Here is an 18,143-nt window from a genome sequence, read left to right on the forward strand (position 1 = left end):
GAAAAGGGCCACGAGGATGATCAGCGCAATGGAGACCCTATCTTATAAGAGGAGAGTATAAGAAAGAGATTTGTTTAGCCTAGTAAAACAAAGGCTGAGAGGAGTTATGATTGCTCTCTATAAATACATCGGGGGAATAAACAGCAGAAAGGGTGAAGAGCTATTTAAGCTAAAGGACAGGGTTCACAACAACAACAAATGGGTATAAACTGGCAATGAATAAATTTAGGCTGGAAATTAGAAGATTTCGAGCAGTCAGAGGAATGATGATCTGGAGCAGCCTTCCAATGGAGTGTGTAGGGGGGACAGACATCCTAACAAGTGTTAAGATGGTACTTGATACAATTACGATCAGGATTATATGATGAGGTTGCCTGCAATAGCAAAGGGCTGGACTTAATGACCCAAGAGGTCACTTCCAGTCCTATGTTCAAGTATCTGTGGATTTTGACCAGTCCTCTTTTAGTTATTTCTTAGCCAAACTACACATGAAAACTTGGCACAGTCTCTAAATCTTTCTTCACAAGCCAATCTCTTCCATTGTACTATTTTCCCCACGCACATAGTTGCATGAATTTTTCCAAGGTGAATCATATTGGGTTATTTTCTGCCCATATTTCTAATCTATCTAGGTCACCTGGTATTATTTCTCTGTCCTCACTGGGGTTTGCAATGTTTCCAAATTTAGTATCACTGTGAATTTCATTAATGTGCTGTTTACTCCCTCTTTGAGTAGGAAGTGGTGGATAATTAACTACGGGTATGTCTACACTACAACTGCTATAGCAGCACAGCTATGGCACTGCAGGTGTGCATCTGTAGTACTGTAGTGTAGATACTTCATACCTCAATGGTTTTTTTCCCCACTGATGTTGTAAATCCACCTCTCCAAGAGGCAGTAGCTTCTGTTGACCTAGCAGCATCTACACTGTGCGATAGGTTGACCTAAATATGGCATTCATGGTGACCTGAGCGACATAGCTAGGTCCATCTAATTTTTAAGTTTAGGCTGGGCCTACGCCTGAACTAAGGAATCCTGATTAGATAGATCTTCCATCTACTCTGTACTTAAATCACTGCCCTGTTTAAGGTTTTGATCCAGTTTTTAGTCCACATAATACTGCTCCTATGCAAGACAACTGAAATTAATTTTTCAATCTAGATTGAAACACTGTATCAAATACAATAATATCTGAATATACATCACAGCCACTGCATTTGCTTCACCGAGTAACCAAACACACACAGAAGGACGCTGGAGGTCTGGAACTCTGCTGCCTTGGAAAACATAGGCAGAGACAGCAGGTTGCAGCTGGTTTACATTTAATAGGACAAGATGTGAGTGATGATTCCCTGTGCAAGAAACAAACAAGTCCATTTTGCCACATTGCCCCAGGCTATGAGGGCTGCATTCAAATGCCTGTAAGGCTGGACCTAAAGCAGGTGTTTTTCTTCAAGCCCCAGCTCCTGGAATCAGGAGAATCTCAACGTCCATTTAAATTAAAAGTAGGCGTCTGGGGCCCTGGCAGTTGCACAGCAAAGCGGCAAGACCCCCCTCCCCTCTCCCCCCGGCTCAGTGTCATCCATAGGCTCAGAAACCAGGGAGCCAAGGCGATTTTTAGGGCAATCTCGCGAGGTTTGGGGGTAGGGCTGACGGCTGATGTTTTTTGAAGGCTGGGGGCTGCCACCCAGGAACAGGGGTTGAAAAGCCCTGCTGTGGCTGGGGGCCAGGCACCCCTGTGGGATCCCACCTCGCCTACGTCCCTGGGGCTGGCTTGGGCCACGCGCCCCCTCCCCAGCCTAGCCCAGCCCAGCCCAGCCCAGCCCGACAAGCGCCCCTGGCGCGGAACGCTCGCGTGCCGCGAGGCCTCCCAAGCTGCAGGGGGCGATAGCGCCGCCTCCGCCTGCAGTGAGCCGGCCGGGGAGACTCTCCTGCGCCGGGCCCCGCTCGCCGCAGCGGCCCGGACGGACACTGGGCGCGGCCGCTTGGGGCCCCAGGGGACGCTGCGCGCGCGGCGGGGCCATGGCCAGCGGGAAGGTTCTGTGAGTAGCCGGCCCCGCCCCCCTCCGTGGTTCACCCACGCGCGAAGGGTCCCGAGGCTGCCGCGTCAGGGCATCACTCCCCCGCGCGCGCGCTCGCCGCGAGCCCGGCCCCTGGCGCGGCCTGGCTCCCCTCCCGGCTAGGCCGTGTCGGCGGGGTAGGGAGGCCGCCTCCGCTCTGGGGGTAACCGTGCCGCCCCCGAGCCGCCTCCCCGCCCAGATACGCACAGCCCCTCCCCCCCCCCAGGCCGAGCCCCCGCGCCTCCAGGGCTGCTCCGGAGCCCCGCAGGGCGGACCGCCGCGGGAGGGGGACCCCTCTCCGCTCCCCCAGCAACAGCGGCTCAGTTCCCTCTCCTCAGGGGCACTTCGGTCTTGTTCTCTGGATTTCTCCCTGGAGCTCTCTGTATTTTTGTGTCCTTCCCCCCCCTCGTTTCCCCCCCTTCTTCCCTCATGCTGGTGCTGCCCCACTAACGCTGCCTCCTTCTCCGATTCCCGCCTGCCGTCTTTTCTTGCCGTCCCATCCCTTTTGCTGTCTCCTTCCTAAGCGGCCTACGAGCTTCTGGCTCGCAGGTTTGGTCCCTTCCCCTGCTGCAAGGACCTCTCCCAAACGATGCTGTGTACTGCTTTGGATGGTAGAGAAGAGTTGAATCCTGACACTCGTTTAAAACCGTGTATCTGGCCTTGTTTGTTCCTTAGAAATATCATCATATGGTGCTGATTAAGGGTTGCCGCCAAGCGCATGATTTATTCTTTATACATGCTGCTGCCTGTTTGTTTTTTTTAAACTAAAGTGCAAAAGCATGTCTGTCTGGCAAAGGAATAAGCCAGTTTAAAATAAAATAGTGCTGTGGCTGAGGTTTATGTTCTTTGCTCTGTGTACAGTATGTGATTTCACTCGGGGAGTAAAACCATCAAAACCAAGATTTTATAATACCACGAGTGTTTTATGAGTAACTTTGATGTTTTCCCCCCCTTTAGCTACCCCCTGTACCAGCTGGGAAACCCCCAGCTGCGGATTTTCCGACCTAACTTCTTCATGACGCTGGTGAGGCCTGGTGTGCCACAGCCAGAAGACACTGTACAGTTCCGTGTCTCCATGCAGTAAGTGCAAGCAGAGAAACAGTAGATGAAAGGGTCATCTGTTTCTCAGTTTGAAAGCCTGCAGGGGTAGCAATCTAAATAATGAGAAGAACAATATCTCTGGAAATGCAGTTCACTAGGCTTGAGGTCATATTTTGTTGTTGTTAGTTACAGTAGACTTGGGTTGTAATTAGAATTTGTTAAATCTCCCATGTTGTGAAACTTCATGCCCACTGTTTGAGCAGATAAGCCCATTGCCTGGATGCCATGTGCAGTGAATGTTGCACAGGTGCAAGCATGCTCCTTGAACTAGAAATAATATCTACAATATTGATAACATCTTTCATTGTGAAGCATCCAAAACCCATTTGCCAACCGAAATGCATACTGTTATTGGAATTGCTTCACCAAAATGCAGCCATCTCTGGAGTGAAACATAGCAACACTACATTGCAGTTTCAGACGGAATGTGTAGAATACCATATCTAACTGAAACTCAAGGGGAATTTTAGGTAGGACCTTTAAGCGAACACTCCTGCACCTATTTAAAGGACATAAGATCTTTAATTATCACAAGTGTTCAGGAGCTGAGTTTTACATCTCACCCAAAATATGCCACGTCCAGCAGTACAGTGTCTCTTTACAACATGCTTGGTAATAGTTCTGTACTGATTTGGAGGCAAGAAGTGACACCTGTTTAGTTATTGACACTGTTTCCTCCACCATGTAGGTAATCTCGGAGTTCTCTCCTGTAAAGATTTAACTTACTTTGACCTTGCTTAGCATATGTGATCTGACAGGATCACAGCCTAAGGTTGCATAGCTGCAGATCCTGAAGCTTTTAACGTATAGTGGTTGTGTGGTTCTGCATGTGAATCCACTTGGCTAGTGATAGTTCTGTCTTCCAAGCCAAGCCAAGGTTTTATACCCTAATTTTTTTTATATTTTCAAATTAAGAGTCCAACTTTGATGTCTTTCCACAACTGCTTCCCCTCGCTCTAGAGAAAAACACACACTTCAAAAGATTCACTGTATGCACCACTACTTTTGGACCTCTGTTAGGCTGCTGCAGAACCTGTCTTGGATGACTGTACAGATAAAGAGGATCCTAAAGAATCTGTTCCTTTGATTTCAAGACATAATCCCTTTAATTGACACAAGGTCACAGGATCTTGTTCAGTGGATTGCTAGCCAGCCAGTAGCTTTTTGGTGCCAATAGCTGTTGACCAGCAAGGAGAACAGAACTGTATTTGTTACATAACCCTGTCTTCACAATACTGATTGTCTGCCCATTGATACTTTGATATACCGAAACACTCTGTAGGAAAGGAATGTTGATTAGTGGTCAGAACAAGAGTTGGGAGTCTGGTGTTTAGGATTCTAGTCCCACCTTTTCCACTGATTTATTGTGACCCTGGACAAGTCACTAAAGCTCTTTTTGCCTCAGTTTTGACAACTATAATTTCGATTTAATCCTTGCCTTCCATACTGGGGTGTTGTGCGGCTTAACATTTTTAAAACACTTGAAGTTTATTTGAGGAAAGCTGCTATAGAAGAGCACCTGTTAGGTATATAATGATTTTTGACAGTGAGTCCCACTTAAAAATAAACATTTTTGGAGCAACAAGATTTCACTGGAAATCTATACAAATGGACAATAATAGTGACAGGCTTTGAGAGCAATAACTGTAAAATACTGCCTGAGGAATAGAGAAGCTGATTGTTGTATATAGTCGGCTTTGGGCACTGTGTCACAGTTGAGGTAACTTATATCAGGGACAACACTAGGTTCTGAGGCCGTAGCTTCTTAAGCATAAGCTTTCCCTAGTGCCTCTTTCATGTGTTAAGACGACTCTCCGTTTGTCCAAGGGAAGGGGCTTGGGAGAATGCATTGGTTGTAATGAGACCCTTCCTGGAGGCAGGGTGTTGCTCTGATATCCCGCAGGGTGCAACCAGAACCACTGTGTCCCCTTCACTCTCCAGCCCAGAGTGCTTCTTACACTGCTTTGCTACTGAAAAGCAGCCTCTCCAAGCTCTGCTCACGCAGCCATTAACATGTAAAGGCATGCCTAGCAAAGTTACAAGAATGCTCTATTAGCCACTCATGAACTATATAGAGGGTGACACCTGCAAATTCCCCAGCCTTGCACCCCAGAAAGGTGCATCTTGCACTGTCCAGCACACTACTGCACAGAGCAAGCTCATCAATAATTTGTCATTTTATCAAAGAAAATGATTATGCCTGAGCTTTTGTGAACCTGAGTGGAGATTCCCCAACCACTTCAATGAAAGCACACTGGTTTAGATAAGACAATAAAACAAGTTTATTAATTATAGAAAGATAGATTTTAAGTCATTGTAAGCGGTTACATGGGGTACTGTGTGTCACATTGCTCATCCATTTGTTTTCAGTAACCCTTTTGTTCACCAGTCTGTCTGGACACAGCAAAGTCTACAAGTTTATAGAGGATCCTACAGAGATTAGAGACTTCTACAAAGATAACAAAAGAATTGTCCACTGGGATAGAGAGAGTGAGCCCATCCACCCTCTTTGAATACAACTGGCGTTTGAGTTTTTTACTGTTAAGACTACATTGGATTAGATAGTTATTATTGCTGTGGCCTGTGGTTGCTTATAGCACCATTGTGAACTATGTTGTTTGTATATTTGTGGCAGTCAAATTATCTTGGCCGAATGAACTTGTTGATATATTTGCTCTAAAGCATTGATAAGCCTATACATATTTTTTTTCTGTTTTGAATTTAAACATTTACGCTTTTCTTTTCTCCTCTCCAAAATATTTCCTCTTTGCACAGGATGACGAGAGTGGATGTTAAGAATTACCTTGAAAAAATATATAACGTGCCAGTGTCTGTTGTGAGGACCAGAATACAGTATGGTGAGTACAGAGGCTAAACTTCTTTTTGGGATGTTTAAAAAGTTTTTGTTTTTAATAAAGCTCCTCTTCAGCCTACAACTGTGTTTTTTTAATCCCCAAGTGTTGATTCTCCAGTAAGGTATTTTGAGAGGGTGGTGTGGTGAAATTTCTCTTCCCCCTGCCACCGCATAGATCCCATCACTGTGGTGGAGAGATCTTCCTCTCCAATGTTGAAGATCGGCTGTGTCTTTATGGTCATCCAGTCCTGGGCTTTCCTAAACTCCTTTATTTGTGAACTTCAACCGGTCCCAGAAGAGACTGTCCTATTCTAGGGAAAGTAGAATTTGGTCTTCATATTTGTTCAATTCAGGACCTTTTCTTTTGTCCTGAGCCAGAGGACCCCCTTTCCTTGGGATGAGGTAAAATAAGTATCTCTGTTTGCTCAGTCCTTACCTTCTGCTATTATATTTCACATCACATAACCTTCACACAATTTGGCAAGATCAGCAACCTCTGTTTGGTAGGGACCCAAGATTGAAATAGCAGGAGGGATTCTGTTGGCTGTAGGTTCTGTTGGCAGAATTCTGTTAGACTTCTGAGGGTAGCCCAGGACTGGAATAGCAGGAACTTGCAGGTGAAAAGTGAGATGTGATTACAGCTATATGATGGGGAAAGCTTGCACAGCACCTGCATACAACCTTCATGCGTCTGGTTTGTACTGTTGGATCCTCATTTTGCTGAGCATAAAATTTATCCCCTCTGAAGTTAGACACCTGCCAACCCCAACCTTCATTCTTATATAAAATTAGTTAAAACAAATAAACAAAGTATTAAGAAATAGTTAAGGCCGAAAGTAATTGAGTTTACCTAACAACCAGACACTATAATTGTCATGGTTGTGCCCTGGTCCCTAGACCCAAAAATCCATAATAGTCTGCTCTGATTAATGCCTGGATCTGACCTGGTGCCAAACAGCCCTTGGATTAAGGTACATAAAGGTGTCATAAAGCCTTTGCATCTGATGCCCCCCTCCCTGGAGCTTTTGTAATCATAGCTGGAATGCATTGGAAGAGTAATGCAGAGTAAGGGGCAGGATTTTTAAACGTCATCAGCTTCATTTTCAAGCAGTAAGTAACTGAAATGTAACTTGTTCTGACTGACAGGTCAAATTGTGTTGGGTTGCTGGATGTTTTTCTTAGTCTGCATCTCACATCTAGAGAAGAGGAACTGGTTGGATGTGTGTGTGAAGGCCAGCAGTGGGGAGGACATTTTAAAAAAAAGGGTTTTAAAAAAAAAAAAAAGTTTATAGGAGAAACCTGAGGAGGAAGAGACAGGAGGGAAGTTAAAAATTCCTAGAGAAAACATGAAGAAATGTTTCTAAAATTCCTTAAAATAGATACGTATTTGTATGTGTAGGGGAGAAAAGGAGAGAGTAAATTAAAGGGAGAGCAAATGTTGTATTTTCAAATTTTTATTTTATAAATAACCTTATACTGACTTTATGCACATTTACTTCCAAACAACTTCTAAAAATATTCATGCCCAATTTGACAACCTCTCCACCCCAACTCCCCATAAATCCTAGCCTGGCTGGTGGAGATGGTGGTTGTGTGTGTATGTTGGGAGGAGGTGGAAGATAGATGAGCAGGCAGTCGGAAAGTGTCATTAGTTGGGGAGCTATAATGAAGCACAGCCACTATATTTTAGAAAATTAAAAATTGCTAAACTTTTTGGATTTTGTAATTTCTTTAAAAGCAGAAACAGTAAATTGCACTTGTGCACTAGCGCTACAGAGTGCCTAGTTTAGATGGGGAGCTCCATGGAGCAGGGACACTGATCTTGTAGCCACTTAATAAATGAGTATTTTCTTCCTTGGGAGTACTGGTTCCCCATAGCTGTTGAAAGAGGAAAGATGAGCTAGTGGCTAGGATACTAGCAGAGATCTGGGTTCAATTTCGTGCTCCACCACAGGCTTCCTGTGTGACCTTCAGCAAGTGCGCCTCGGTTCCCAGTCTAAAATTGGGATAATAGTACCTACCAAAGGATAAATATGTTTTAATCGTTGTGATGTGCCCAGATTCTATGGTAATAGTAGAAATATGTAAGATAGAATTCTTCCTCACAAACGAATCAAAACTCAAATCAGACCTTTCTGTTGGGGGAGCCTGTGACTCTGGGAAAGTAAAAGTGAGTTTATCTTCACTTGAACAGGTGCAAACAACAAAAGGAACCACAAGAACCAGAAAGTGAAGAAGCCAGATTACAAGGTTGCGTACGTGCAGCTGGTGAGTAAACATGTATGTGTGTTTGAAGTGAGGGTAGGGTCTGTTAATCAGCATAATTAGAAATAATGCTCAGTGAATTGTCCATTGTACTGTATATTTATGCAACTTCAGCCTTCCTTGTACTAATGGTGTCATTCCCTGCTACTTCTGCCACCCTTGAGACCTCATGATGAGGTTGTCTGAATGAAAAGAGTTTAGTTCAGAAACACCCAAACAAACCATTAGTTTTTAAATCCCTTTTTGTTTGAGGCCTGAATCTAAGGTCCAGTCTGGTAGCATTGAGTATCAATCTGCCAGTGAGTTTCATGCTGATCCTGTACTTTGCATGTTGAAAGGTTCACCATTTATGTGGCTGATTGCTGAAATGTTTACTAAGTTAAAGAATAAAGGTGGGGGTATTTTAATAAAACTCTTTGGATGTTGGAATGGTTGGAAGAGTTTAAGGCACTGCCCTTGGAGGGCTTTCAGTCATGTCTAACAATTATGCTTTGTGGCTAAACTGGATTCTAAAATCTTGGTGTTCCAGTGGAGATGGAGCCCAATATTTTGTATAACTGTGGTAGTTTTTTTGTGTTGTTTTTTTTTTTTAACAACCCAAGCATATTATAGTTCAAATCCCTTCCTGGAATAACCTCTCTGATCTAAAACTTACACTCACAAAAACTACCTTAAAAGAACATTATTAAAATTGCCAAATCAAGCATTAGAAACTTAGGAAATGCCAGAATTACTATTGCCCATACAACCGTAATCCTACTCCCTTGTGCATCCATCCTGTGCATTGAATGAAGCAAATGTTTTGTGGGAAAAATAGTATATGATCATGTAATTAAAGACTGGATCGTAATCTATGTGCACAGAAAACTGAATTAAGGTTGCATAGTCAACCATAAATCTGGCATTTCCTAATGTTCTGGTGCTTGACTTTGCAACCTTAAATGTTCTTTTAATGGTTTTTATATGTAATTTATTCATTTTTTTAAAAAAAGACCAAGATAAAAATAAAGTCCGTTATGTACAACTGTGTAACAGCCCTCCTGGGGAGTGTATAAAGTTGACCCCCCGCTAGCTTACATGGAGGCAAAAACTCCAGGTCCTTGTCTCCCTAGGATTTTACAACATGCAATAGCTATTGATGTAAAAACACACCTATTATTTTCAGTGAAGACATAGTTTGAGATACAGAGAAGATTTACCCTGAGAGAGGGTAGGCAGTGTTACTATATTGTCTATGCTTCTCAGGGCTTCCAGTGTGAGGAAGCCTCTCTAAGCCACAGTCAAGACTTAAAAGGAGCCTTGCGGGTAGAGGGGATTTAGGGGTGCATGGTTTCCTTGCATTTCCTGGCCAGGCTCCACTTTCTGGCCAATGCAGTCCCCTAATAGAGACTTGGCAGCCACATTCTCTGCTTTCAGGAAGGATCAGCCAGATTGTAAACAGGCATAGATCTTCAGAAGATGTCTACACTGTAATTAGAAACAAAATTCTCCAGTGTTGTGGAATAGATTGCAGACTCAGAGCAGTATTGTGTGTGCTTACCTCAGGCCAAGCATCTGTACCTGGAGCAATCATAGACATCACATCTGTGAGGGGCAAGCGTTTAACAATGCCATACTTTATCATTCCATGATATGAGACAGCTTTGATGATTTATTTGCTCTTCACTGTGCTAGGCGCTGTACAAATGGAGCCCAGATGCATAGTTAGAGCTCTTAGACGCTCCTACGGTAATACAAGTAAAGTACTAACACGAGGCACTACAAAGTGATGCAGTGAATCTTGAGCCAGGATATCATGTGTGTGTTCTGTTTCCCCTCACCTCTAGGTTTCCAGGCTCTTCCTGCCCTCTCCTATTTCTTTTGTGTGTGCTCTGCCTCCTGGCCCCCAATAGTCTTTACTTTCATGTCTTCCGCATGTATTTCTCCTCTTTGTGTCTTTCTTTTTTCTTTTTTAAATACTAATTCTGGTCTGTCTCTCGCTCTGCTCCCAGTTCTGTGTAAGTGTTGATTTTACAGCAGTGGACTAGAGTTCATGCCCCCACTGTCAATTCTGAAACTTGGTTTGTCTGCATTAGGCCCCATGGAGCCCATGGTTAAAATAGAACTCTACTCCTAGTGTAGAAAAACCTCTGCTAAGCACTTCAAAATCCCTTTTTGATTAGAATCATGCTGCATCTGTAATAACTCCAACTAAGGTCAAACTAGTCAGTGTTTTTTGCTTCCCCATCATTTTTACCAGCTGTGTTTTCTGTAGCCTGGTTTCAAGTTAAAATGGTGTAAGAGTGTAAGAAAATTGAAGAGGTCAGGAGTGTTTTGTGTTGGCCTTCTTATCAACCACTAGGTGGAAGCATTACTCTTCCTAGTGTGACTTCCTTCGCTAGCAAGTCTCTGGTTACCTGGATGAAATCAGATTCATTTTAAAGAGACTAGTCATGCTGGTCTACTTCGGAGAACAACAGCTTCCATAGCACCTGCACATACTAATGTACTGAAAGTGTTTTGAAGATGAACGGTACGTTATTAAGAATCATATACAGTATACCTGTTCAGTCTCTTTCAAATTCTATTTTTTGGGGATTTGGAATGGTTTTCTTTTTCCTCAGGCTCTAACTTGCCAAATAAGTTGTCAGTCCAGTTGTTACTATTCTCCTATTAAAAATGACCTTAAATCGTCAAAGCTGTGGTCAAAAATGTCTCGAGTCACTCTAGAGCCTTGTTTCTTCTCTTCTCTTCCCACCTTCTGGGGGGAAGGCTTTATGTTAGATTCATAGTCCTTAGTATGGAATGCTGCTGCCTTTTAAGCTGTTTTATTTTTCATAAAAGCCAAGTTATTGATCTTTGCAAAGAAGCTGCTGCAAATGTGGTTTAGCTTTTTTTCTCTGCTTTAATGAAAAACGAACTGGCAAATGCTAGCTCTGATGAAGGTATGGATGCCATAAAAAGTCAGTGAGAGACTTTATGGCCATGTCAACACTGGGGAAACTTAAAAAAAAAAAAATTCCTACCAGTGTTATCACTAGTTCTGATAAGCAAGTGGAGCAGAAGTGTAGACAAGGCTCTGAAATCCAGATTTGTTTTTACCTCCATTTTAATTATACCTGCTTAGAGAAAGTCTAATGGAAATGGTAGTAAAAAGAAGAGCAGTCTTGTCTACATTGGGCTAGTACCTGTTCAGCTGTACAAGGGATGGCACCAGTGGGAATTTTTTTGTAAATATTCCTACATATATCTTGGCCTCAGTGCCTTATAAGTATGTGTTTAGCAGTTCACGTCACTTTAAAAAATGCTCCCATCCAAAGATGGCAGCAGTTTGTAGGGTTTCTCACTGTATTTGAGGAATATTGGAGGAAGTAAGATTCCCCATATGCTGCTATGTTACAGAAAGGATTTTAAAGTTAAGTCTCCTATTCTGCTTGGCCCTACTCTTTATTTTAATACCAGATATTATTATAAGACACAAGGAGAGTCATTCAAATATATTAGGTTATAAAACTGAGCTGCCTTTGCTGCTGGCCCATGTCCCACACTGTAGGAGTCCAGCATATTTTAGATGATGACATTATAAACATCACTCTCTCCTAATTCTGAAGGACAGTAGTAAGTGTCTTAATTATCCAAATAATCAAAAGAGCTTTCAGCTGTTGGCAAACTCAACATTTGTTGCATTATTCCTATAGAACAGTTTCTGTGCTGCCCTTCCATTTCTAAATTTGTGAAATAAATGGAAGGTTAGAGCAAGTATAACTAGCTTGTGCTGGACAAGCCTATTAGCTGGATATTTCCGGCATGAGGCTCAGTGGTGAAAAGGTTAACAATGTTAACACTTAACTTTAAAGGCCTAATTATGATCACTTAGCAGCCCATTAAGCTGAATGGAGGCAATTTGTACCTCTTGGTGTGATATTTCTCTCTGAAGACAACCTTTATGTCCACCCTGAAAATGATCTTCCTAACCAGAAGAGCTAGAAATGTAAACTAAAAATAGACTTAGCACTTATTATAGCATTTTAATCTTTAAAGGTTTTAGCAACATTTCATGAATTAATCCTTACAATAGCCATTATGTAAATGAATTTTATACTAGGGTAAACTGAAACAGAAGGATTAGATTTGGGGAATTAATTGCTTCCTTTTTTTATGTAAACAATGGACCATGCACCTCTCTTGCATATAAATTTATAATTTGTAGAAAACAATTACATCTGTGAGAAGACCCATATCCTTGCAATACCTAGATTTTTAGCACCAACATGTTTTACTATCCCAACAACAATAAAATATATTTATAAAGCCCCCTTCATTCAGTGATCTCAAAGCACTTTTTAGACACAAAATCTCACCGCACCCTTGTGAGCTGGGCATTATCTTCAATATACAAAAGGAGCAGTTTGGAGCCCAGTGTGGTTAAGTGGTTTACAGAAAGTCACACAGCAAACCATTGTGAGTACTAGGAATAGAACACCAGAAACATGCCTTCCAGTTGCATGTTGTAACAGTCAACATTCCATCACGTGGGAACTTAGAGGTGAAGTTGTGGCCCTATTGAAGTCAATGGTGATTTTGCTTTTGATGGGTCAGGATTTCCCTTATGAATCTTTTTATCATATGGCTGCCAATTGTTTACTCTATTCGTTTAAAAAATGATCAACTTGTATATTTTATTTACAAACAATACACCTAATGCCTTCGGTATACTGAATTTAAATATGTCTGAATGTACACTCTGCCCTTTACATAAACTGATGCCTCCTGATAAATTTTAAGTTTTGAAAAAGTCCAGAAATAGGCTTTTGAAAATTAGCTACCAAGCATGCACAATAGCTATTTTTCATGCAGCTTTCATCACTCTAGAGTCTCACAGTGCGGTATTACAGCATAGTATTGTTAGGATTTATAAACCTTCACTTCCAGGGTGTAATGTCTTGGCTGTTGGAAATCATGTCTGGCTGCCAGCCAAAATCAGAATTTCTTTACAAAACAAGAGCTGGAAAGAGCCAACTTATCTACCCTGATTTTATTTATTAAAAAGCTCAAGATACACTTAATCTGCTCAATATTTTACTTTCACCAGCCTTGAAATGGGAACTCTGAGCACTTTGATAAACGGATGAAAGGTTTGTCTGGTTCCACTGTAGCCTCTGTGCATAACTCTGTATTCTCTTCTTGCAATGCTTAGTGAATCACAGTGGATATCACTAACATGCTGCAGGGACTATTTTCCTTCATTCTCCAATAATGGAAGCATATTGGTATTGGAAACATACCAAAATGTCTGTGCTACATCAGGAGATCACTCCTTTCCACATTGTTACCAGTAAAACTCGTGCTTAGGTCCTGCCTACATGTTGGCTTGAATTGTTTTCAGATCAATTCTGCTGAAATGGTTTAATCCCCAGTGTGAATGAGGCTTTAGGGCTGACCTGGTCTGTGTCAGGGGATTTCGTTACAACATGTTTGTCCCTTGTTTTTGTTAAAGCATATTAATATTGTGCAGTGTAGATAGGATCTTAGCCACATGCCTGAAGTCTACTAAAGTCTCGGACAGCCATGGGCTGTAAGAGTGCTCACAGCTGGTCCAGTCTGTGTATTTTCTAAGGGAATGGTATAGCTACTTTCATGGTACTTACAGCAAAGGAGCTTCAATACTCCATGGTTTCAACACTGTTTAGGAGTACTGATGAGACCCAATTCTATACTATGAAATGGAGCTGTGCTTTAATTGTTGTAGGACAGCTGTGCTGTACCCAGTCTCCTGTTTGTTTTTGTAGAGTAGATAGCCTCTTAGGAACCCCAGGAAGTGTATGCTACAGAAACAACCCGGGAATCTCATTGCACTAGTTGAACTTGTGGTAGGTTCAAGCATGGATAAGCTCAACTGGGGCAAATTTGCAACTTCCTTGTCTACGTTTGTGGTTTAGATCAGCTCTCACTTGTAAATTGCCATGCAGTGTATAAGGCTAAATAAAAAAATAATACACGGACAGCTGTGTCCAGTGATATGGTTACTGTTCTCCTCAGACCCAGTTACATCACATTTTCAGTTCTAAAATGAAATGTAGATGGGAACACAACAGTGTTCTGGAAGCAGAGTTGAGCCTTGTTCTGATGCCAGCCTGGTATGAAATGTGATTAAGCTCCCATCTAGAGCTGTGTTGTAACTGGATCTCTGATGTGGTTGTGTTTGTAGTGTAGATGGGCCTTTACCCATCTTTTTACAAATGCACTCGAATTTGCAAAACCAATTTCAGTTTATAGACTGGCAATAAATGCATATAAAAACCCTGAGAAATGTGCATTTATTTGTCAAATAGTTTTAAAACAGCCCCAGTGTTATTTTTATAACATCTCTCTCTCTGCCATATTATTCTGTGTGTGTTTAATTATGCAGCGTTTCATACTGAAGTGAATGGACAGGGCTTGCATTGTTGATTTAAAGAGGATGCGATTGGTACAAACAATACTCAGAAACAGAGATAATGTCAATGGGATAGAACGTTGTCACAGAATAATGGTTTCCTGCTGTTAGATAAAAGCTAGAGGCCAAGTGATGTTTATTTTCCATCCAAGCGGGAAACATTGATCCTGTGATGGTAATATACTACAACAGCTTGTCTGTTAGGCGGAATGATTGATACAGGTTTAATCACTTTATCTCATGAACGTTGTTGGTATATTACAGTTTTTTTCCACTGTACTGTTGTTTTACATTCTATTCTTTGTTTCAACTGGTGAGAGACCCCTGCCAGCCACTATCCTGTACGACCGCCCATTGTGACTACTGCTGAAACTGAACTGTAGCACTTCTTGCCATGATAGCTAGGCATATTAAGTATAACATTTATATTATAAATTAACCAGCCATAAACACAGACCATTACCTAAGTGCTAAACAAAATAAATGGTCTCTACATGGTTCACTGAAGTTGGGACTTTGGCAGAACTGCTCCCTGCCGGTGGCCTTGATCTTATCTTAGGAGCTAATACAAACACCTCTTAGTTGATGCACTGTGGTATAATATAAGAGATGGATCTCAGATAGTCATCTCCTGAGCATTCATGCCTTGAAGATAGTTGCCAACACCTGGATTTGCACATAGAAGAGAATAGGAAACCAGTGCAGAGTATGCGCTGTTGGTGTGTGTAGGGCCCTGTCCTGCTTGGGAGATGGGAAGTAGCATTCTTCACCAGCTGAAGCTTCTGGGGAGGTCTTCAGATGTAGCTGTAAGTATGTACATCACAGCTACTTCAGAGAGAGGTTGGAATGTGTATCTTACCATTTGTTCTCTCTCTTTAGGGTCAGGGACAAACCTTTCAGTTCCCAAACTTATTTCCAGAGAAAGAAGAAACCCCAGAACCTGGCTCTGTTGAAGACATCCAGAAGCAATTTATGGAGAACGAGAGACAGAGGCAGACAGCTGACCCCAGGCGAGGAGGAGTCACCGACTGGTTTGGACTTTGATGGAACAAGGCAACTGCCTTTCTTTATGCCTTTCTGGTGGATTTTAATCAGCAGAACCTGCGTCTTTCTCTCCCTATGACATAGGGTTTATTTCGAGCAGCCTATCTGTGCATAACTGACAAAATGGCACAAAAGAGAAATAAAAATAAAAAGACAGCATTTCAGATCTTTCTTATAAAGGCTCTGGACCTCATAAATACAGACTCACTGGCAGTTCTTGTTGGCTGGGTGAGTGTGTCACCCACCCCCTCCCACTTAGAGCCCTGCAACTCGACCTAAATCAACGGAACCTAACTACAAGGGTCAGGTTTGAGGCAGGTCAGAAAACAACCCAACCCTCTTGGGGTCAGGTCAGGTTGTCTCTGATGACCTTCTCCCGCCTGTGAGGTTGGTGTGGCAGCTGCTTTATGCCCCACTGCTGGTGGCTGTTGCCATCTCACTGCACTCTGTACGTGCTGCAGAGAGAGCGTGCTGATGAGGTGCAGTGCCTCTCTCTCCGCCATAGTGCAGTGGTGGATGGTGGCTGGCAGGAGCGGGGAATGCAGCCACTACTGTGCCAACCCCATGGGCAGGAGGCAGGGGAAGCAGGGATTCAAGTTTGGGGTGAAAGATTCAGGGTTAGGTTGGAAAATGACTAAACCCTCTCAGGCTCGGGTCGGGTGGGCTTGGGTCCAGTTCAGGTATAGGTCGGGCTTAAATTTAAAGGCCTAAGCAGACCTCAACTCCCACTCTCCTTACCCACTGCCTCCTGCAGGTCATTTGAGCACCAGTATCAGAAATGTCACTGTCCAACGTTAATTGTAGTGTGCATTGAATAGATTGTATAAAGAATGAGCTGGGTGGATGTTATACTGATGGGGCAATATAACATGGACTGGCTGCTCTAGCTAACCAGTGGATTGGTTACATGGGCTTCAGAGCACCAGTTTCCATCCTTGTCAAGTGGACTAATGCTTTGATCACAGGATACTATGCTGTAGTTACTTCCAGTGACTTTTTCTGCTTGGGGATGTAGCTGTGATCTAATTTCAGTACTCCTTAATGTTTAATACATTCTGGTGTTGTGGGGCTTTTAATATTGGAGGAGGAGGCTATACAAGATGGATACACATCCATATACACATTTATATAGTCCACAAAGGTTTTCAGGAACTAGTGAATATGATTCTCCCTGAATGCTGATACATGACATAAGTAGTTGATTCTTAGGACAAGTGCACACTGGAAACTTCTGCTGGCATAACAATGTCAGATAGGGGGAGGATTTTTTTTATGAGATAGCTATTCTGGCACAAGCCCTAGGGAAGGTGCGGTTATACTGACATAAAATGCTTTTGCCAGCATAGTTTATTTTTGCTCACAGATCCGGTGTAAACTATGCTGGCAAAAGCACTTTCTTGCTGCTATAGCTGCATCTATGATAAGAGGGTCTGCCAGCTGTTACACCAGCAAAGTGCTTCTAGTGTAGGGCCACTGTGTTCAGATTCTTCCATTGTCTTGTGTTCCTGTCTTTTCTCTTTGCTGTGGTGAGGACGTATCCTTTCCTTCTCTCCTCTTCGCCAGGTAATGTGCTCTGCTTGTATGTCAAAAGGGAGGCTGCTTTTCAGCAGCTAGAGTAACTGTACTACTGAGGCCTTTGGAATGGAAGCTGTGCCGCCCTCAGCACTCTCTCGTTTCTCTCGGTTGGCCACTAGACATACAAATCTCCTCCTTTCCATCATGTGAGAGATCAAACTTTCAGGTCAAGTTTCTCCTGCTGTTGAGTTCTGCCACTTGAAGCTCTTGGCTGTGCAATGAATGAACTCCCTCCTTCAACACCCTTCTCCCTCTACCCAGGCACTCTCCTTTGACTGTCTCTGTGCAGACTGGACAGCTAGCAAGATGTTTACAAGGAGACAGCTGTTCCCCAGAGAAGCCATCCAAATAAGATTTTATGCACTCCGTCCTGCTCATTAGCTGCCTGTCCCCTGCATGACAGTCTGATTCCTGTGGTTGGTTCCTTACAACACCAGTGAATACCCCACCCCCTCCTTGTACAACATCCAAGAAAGAGATTTAGAGTGCATCACGATCTGCCAGCCGATGCTTAAACAGAGAGATGTTCTTGGAGGGGGGAAACGAGAAGGGAGGTGTTATCATGGAACTGCTAACAGAGCTACTGTAGTAGACATGGAAAAATACTAGGTCCATCTGAATTAGTTTTTATGGCCAGCATATGCGACAAACCCAGCAGTGCCGAAGATCTCTAGTGACACCTGAAACCTTGTGTAAGTCAGGAGATGGCCTACAATTTTAGAATAGAGTGGCTGAATTTCCAGACCAGTTGGTTTAAAGGGGCTATGCTCAGACTAGCATAACCCCAGTCTTAGACTGTAAGCACTTGTGTGAGGGACTGTCTTTTAC

At 42.8% G+C, this 18,143-nt stretch overlaps 1 protein-coding gene across 1 annotated transcript; it reads left to right on the top strand.

The window, feature by feature from the left end:
* Positions 1-1,936: 1,936 nt before the first annotated feature.
* MRPL23 (mitochondrial ribosomal protein L23) lies at positions 1,937-15,916 on the top strand. Its single transcript, XM_074954848.1, has 5 exons — positions 1,937-2,043; positions 3,019-3,141; positions 5,938-6,020; positions 8,211-8,284; positions 15,576-15,916. The coding sequence occupies exons 1-5, from the start codon at positions 2,024-2,026 to the stop codon at positions 15,738-15,740; spliced, it is 465 nt and encodes a 154-aa protein (XP_074810949.1). The 5' UTR covers positions 1,937-2,023; the 3' UTR covers positions 15,741-15,916.
* Positions 15,917-18,143: the final 2,227 nt, after the last annotated feature.

The sequence above is a fragment of the Natator depressus genome, chromosome 6, assembly GCF_965152275.1.
Source record: "Natator depressus isolate rNatDep1 chromosome 6, rNatDep2.hap1, whole genome shotgun sequence".
Classification (NCBI taxonomy): domain Eukaryota; kingdom Metazoa; phylum Chordata; order Testudines; family Cheloniidae; genus Natator; species Natator depressus.

Bases quoted from the DNA above. Each gene is read 5' to 3' on its own strand.
- MRPL23 (XM_074954848.1), top strand. From the start codon at position 2,024: ATGGCCAGCGGGAAGGTTCT. The intron at 2,044-3,018 runs GTGAGTAGCCGG...CCCCCCCTTTAG, and splicing joins ATGGCCAGCGGGAAGGTTCT to CTACCCCCTGTACCAGCTGG. The intron at 8,285-15,575 runs GTGAGTAAACAT...CTCTCTCTTTAG, and splicing joins AGGTTGCGTACGTGCAGCTG to GGTCAGGGACAAACCTTTCA.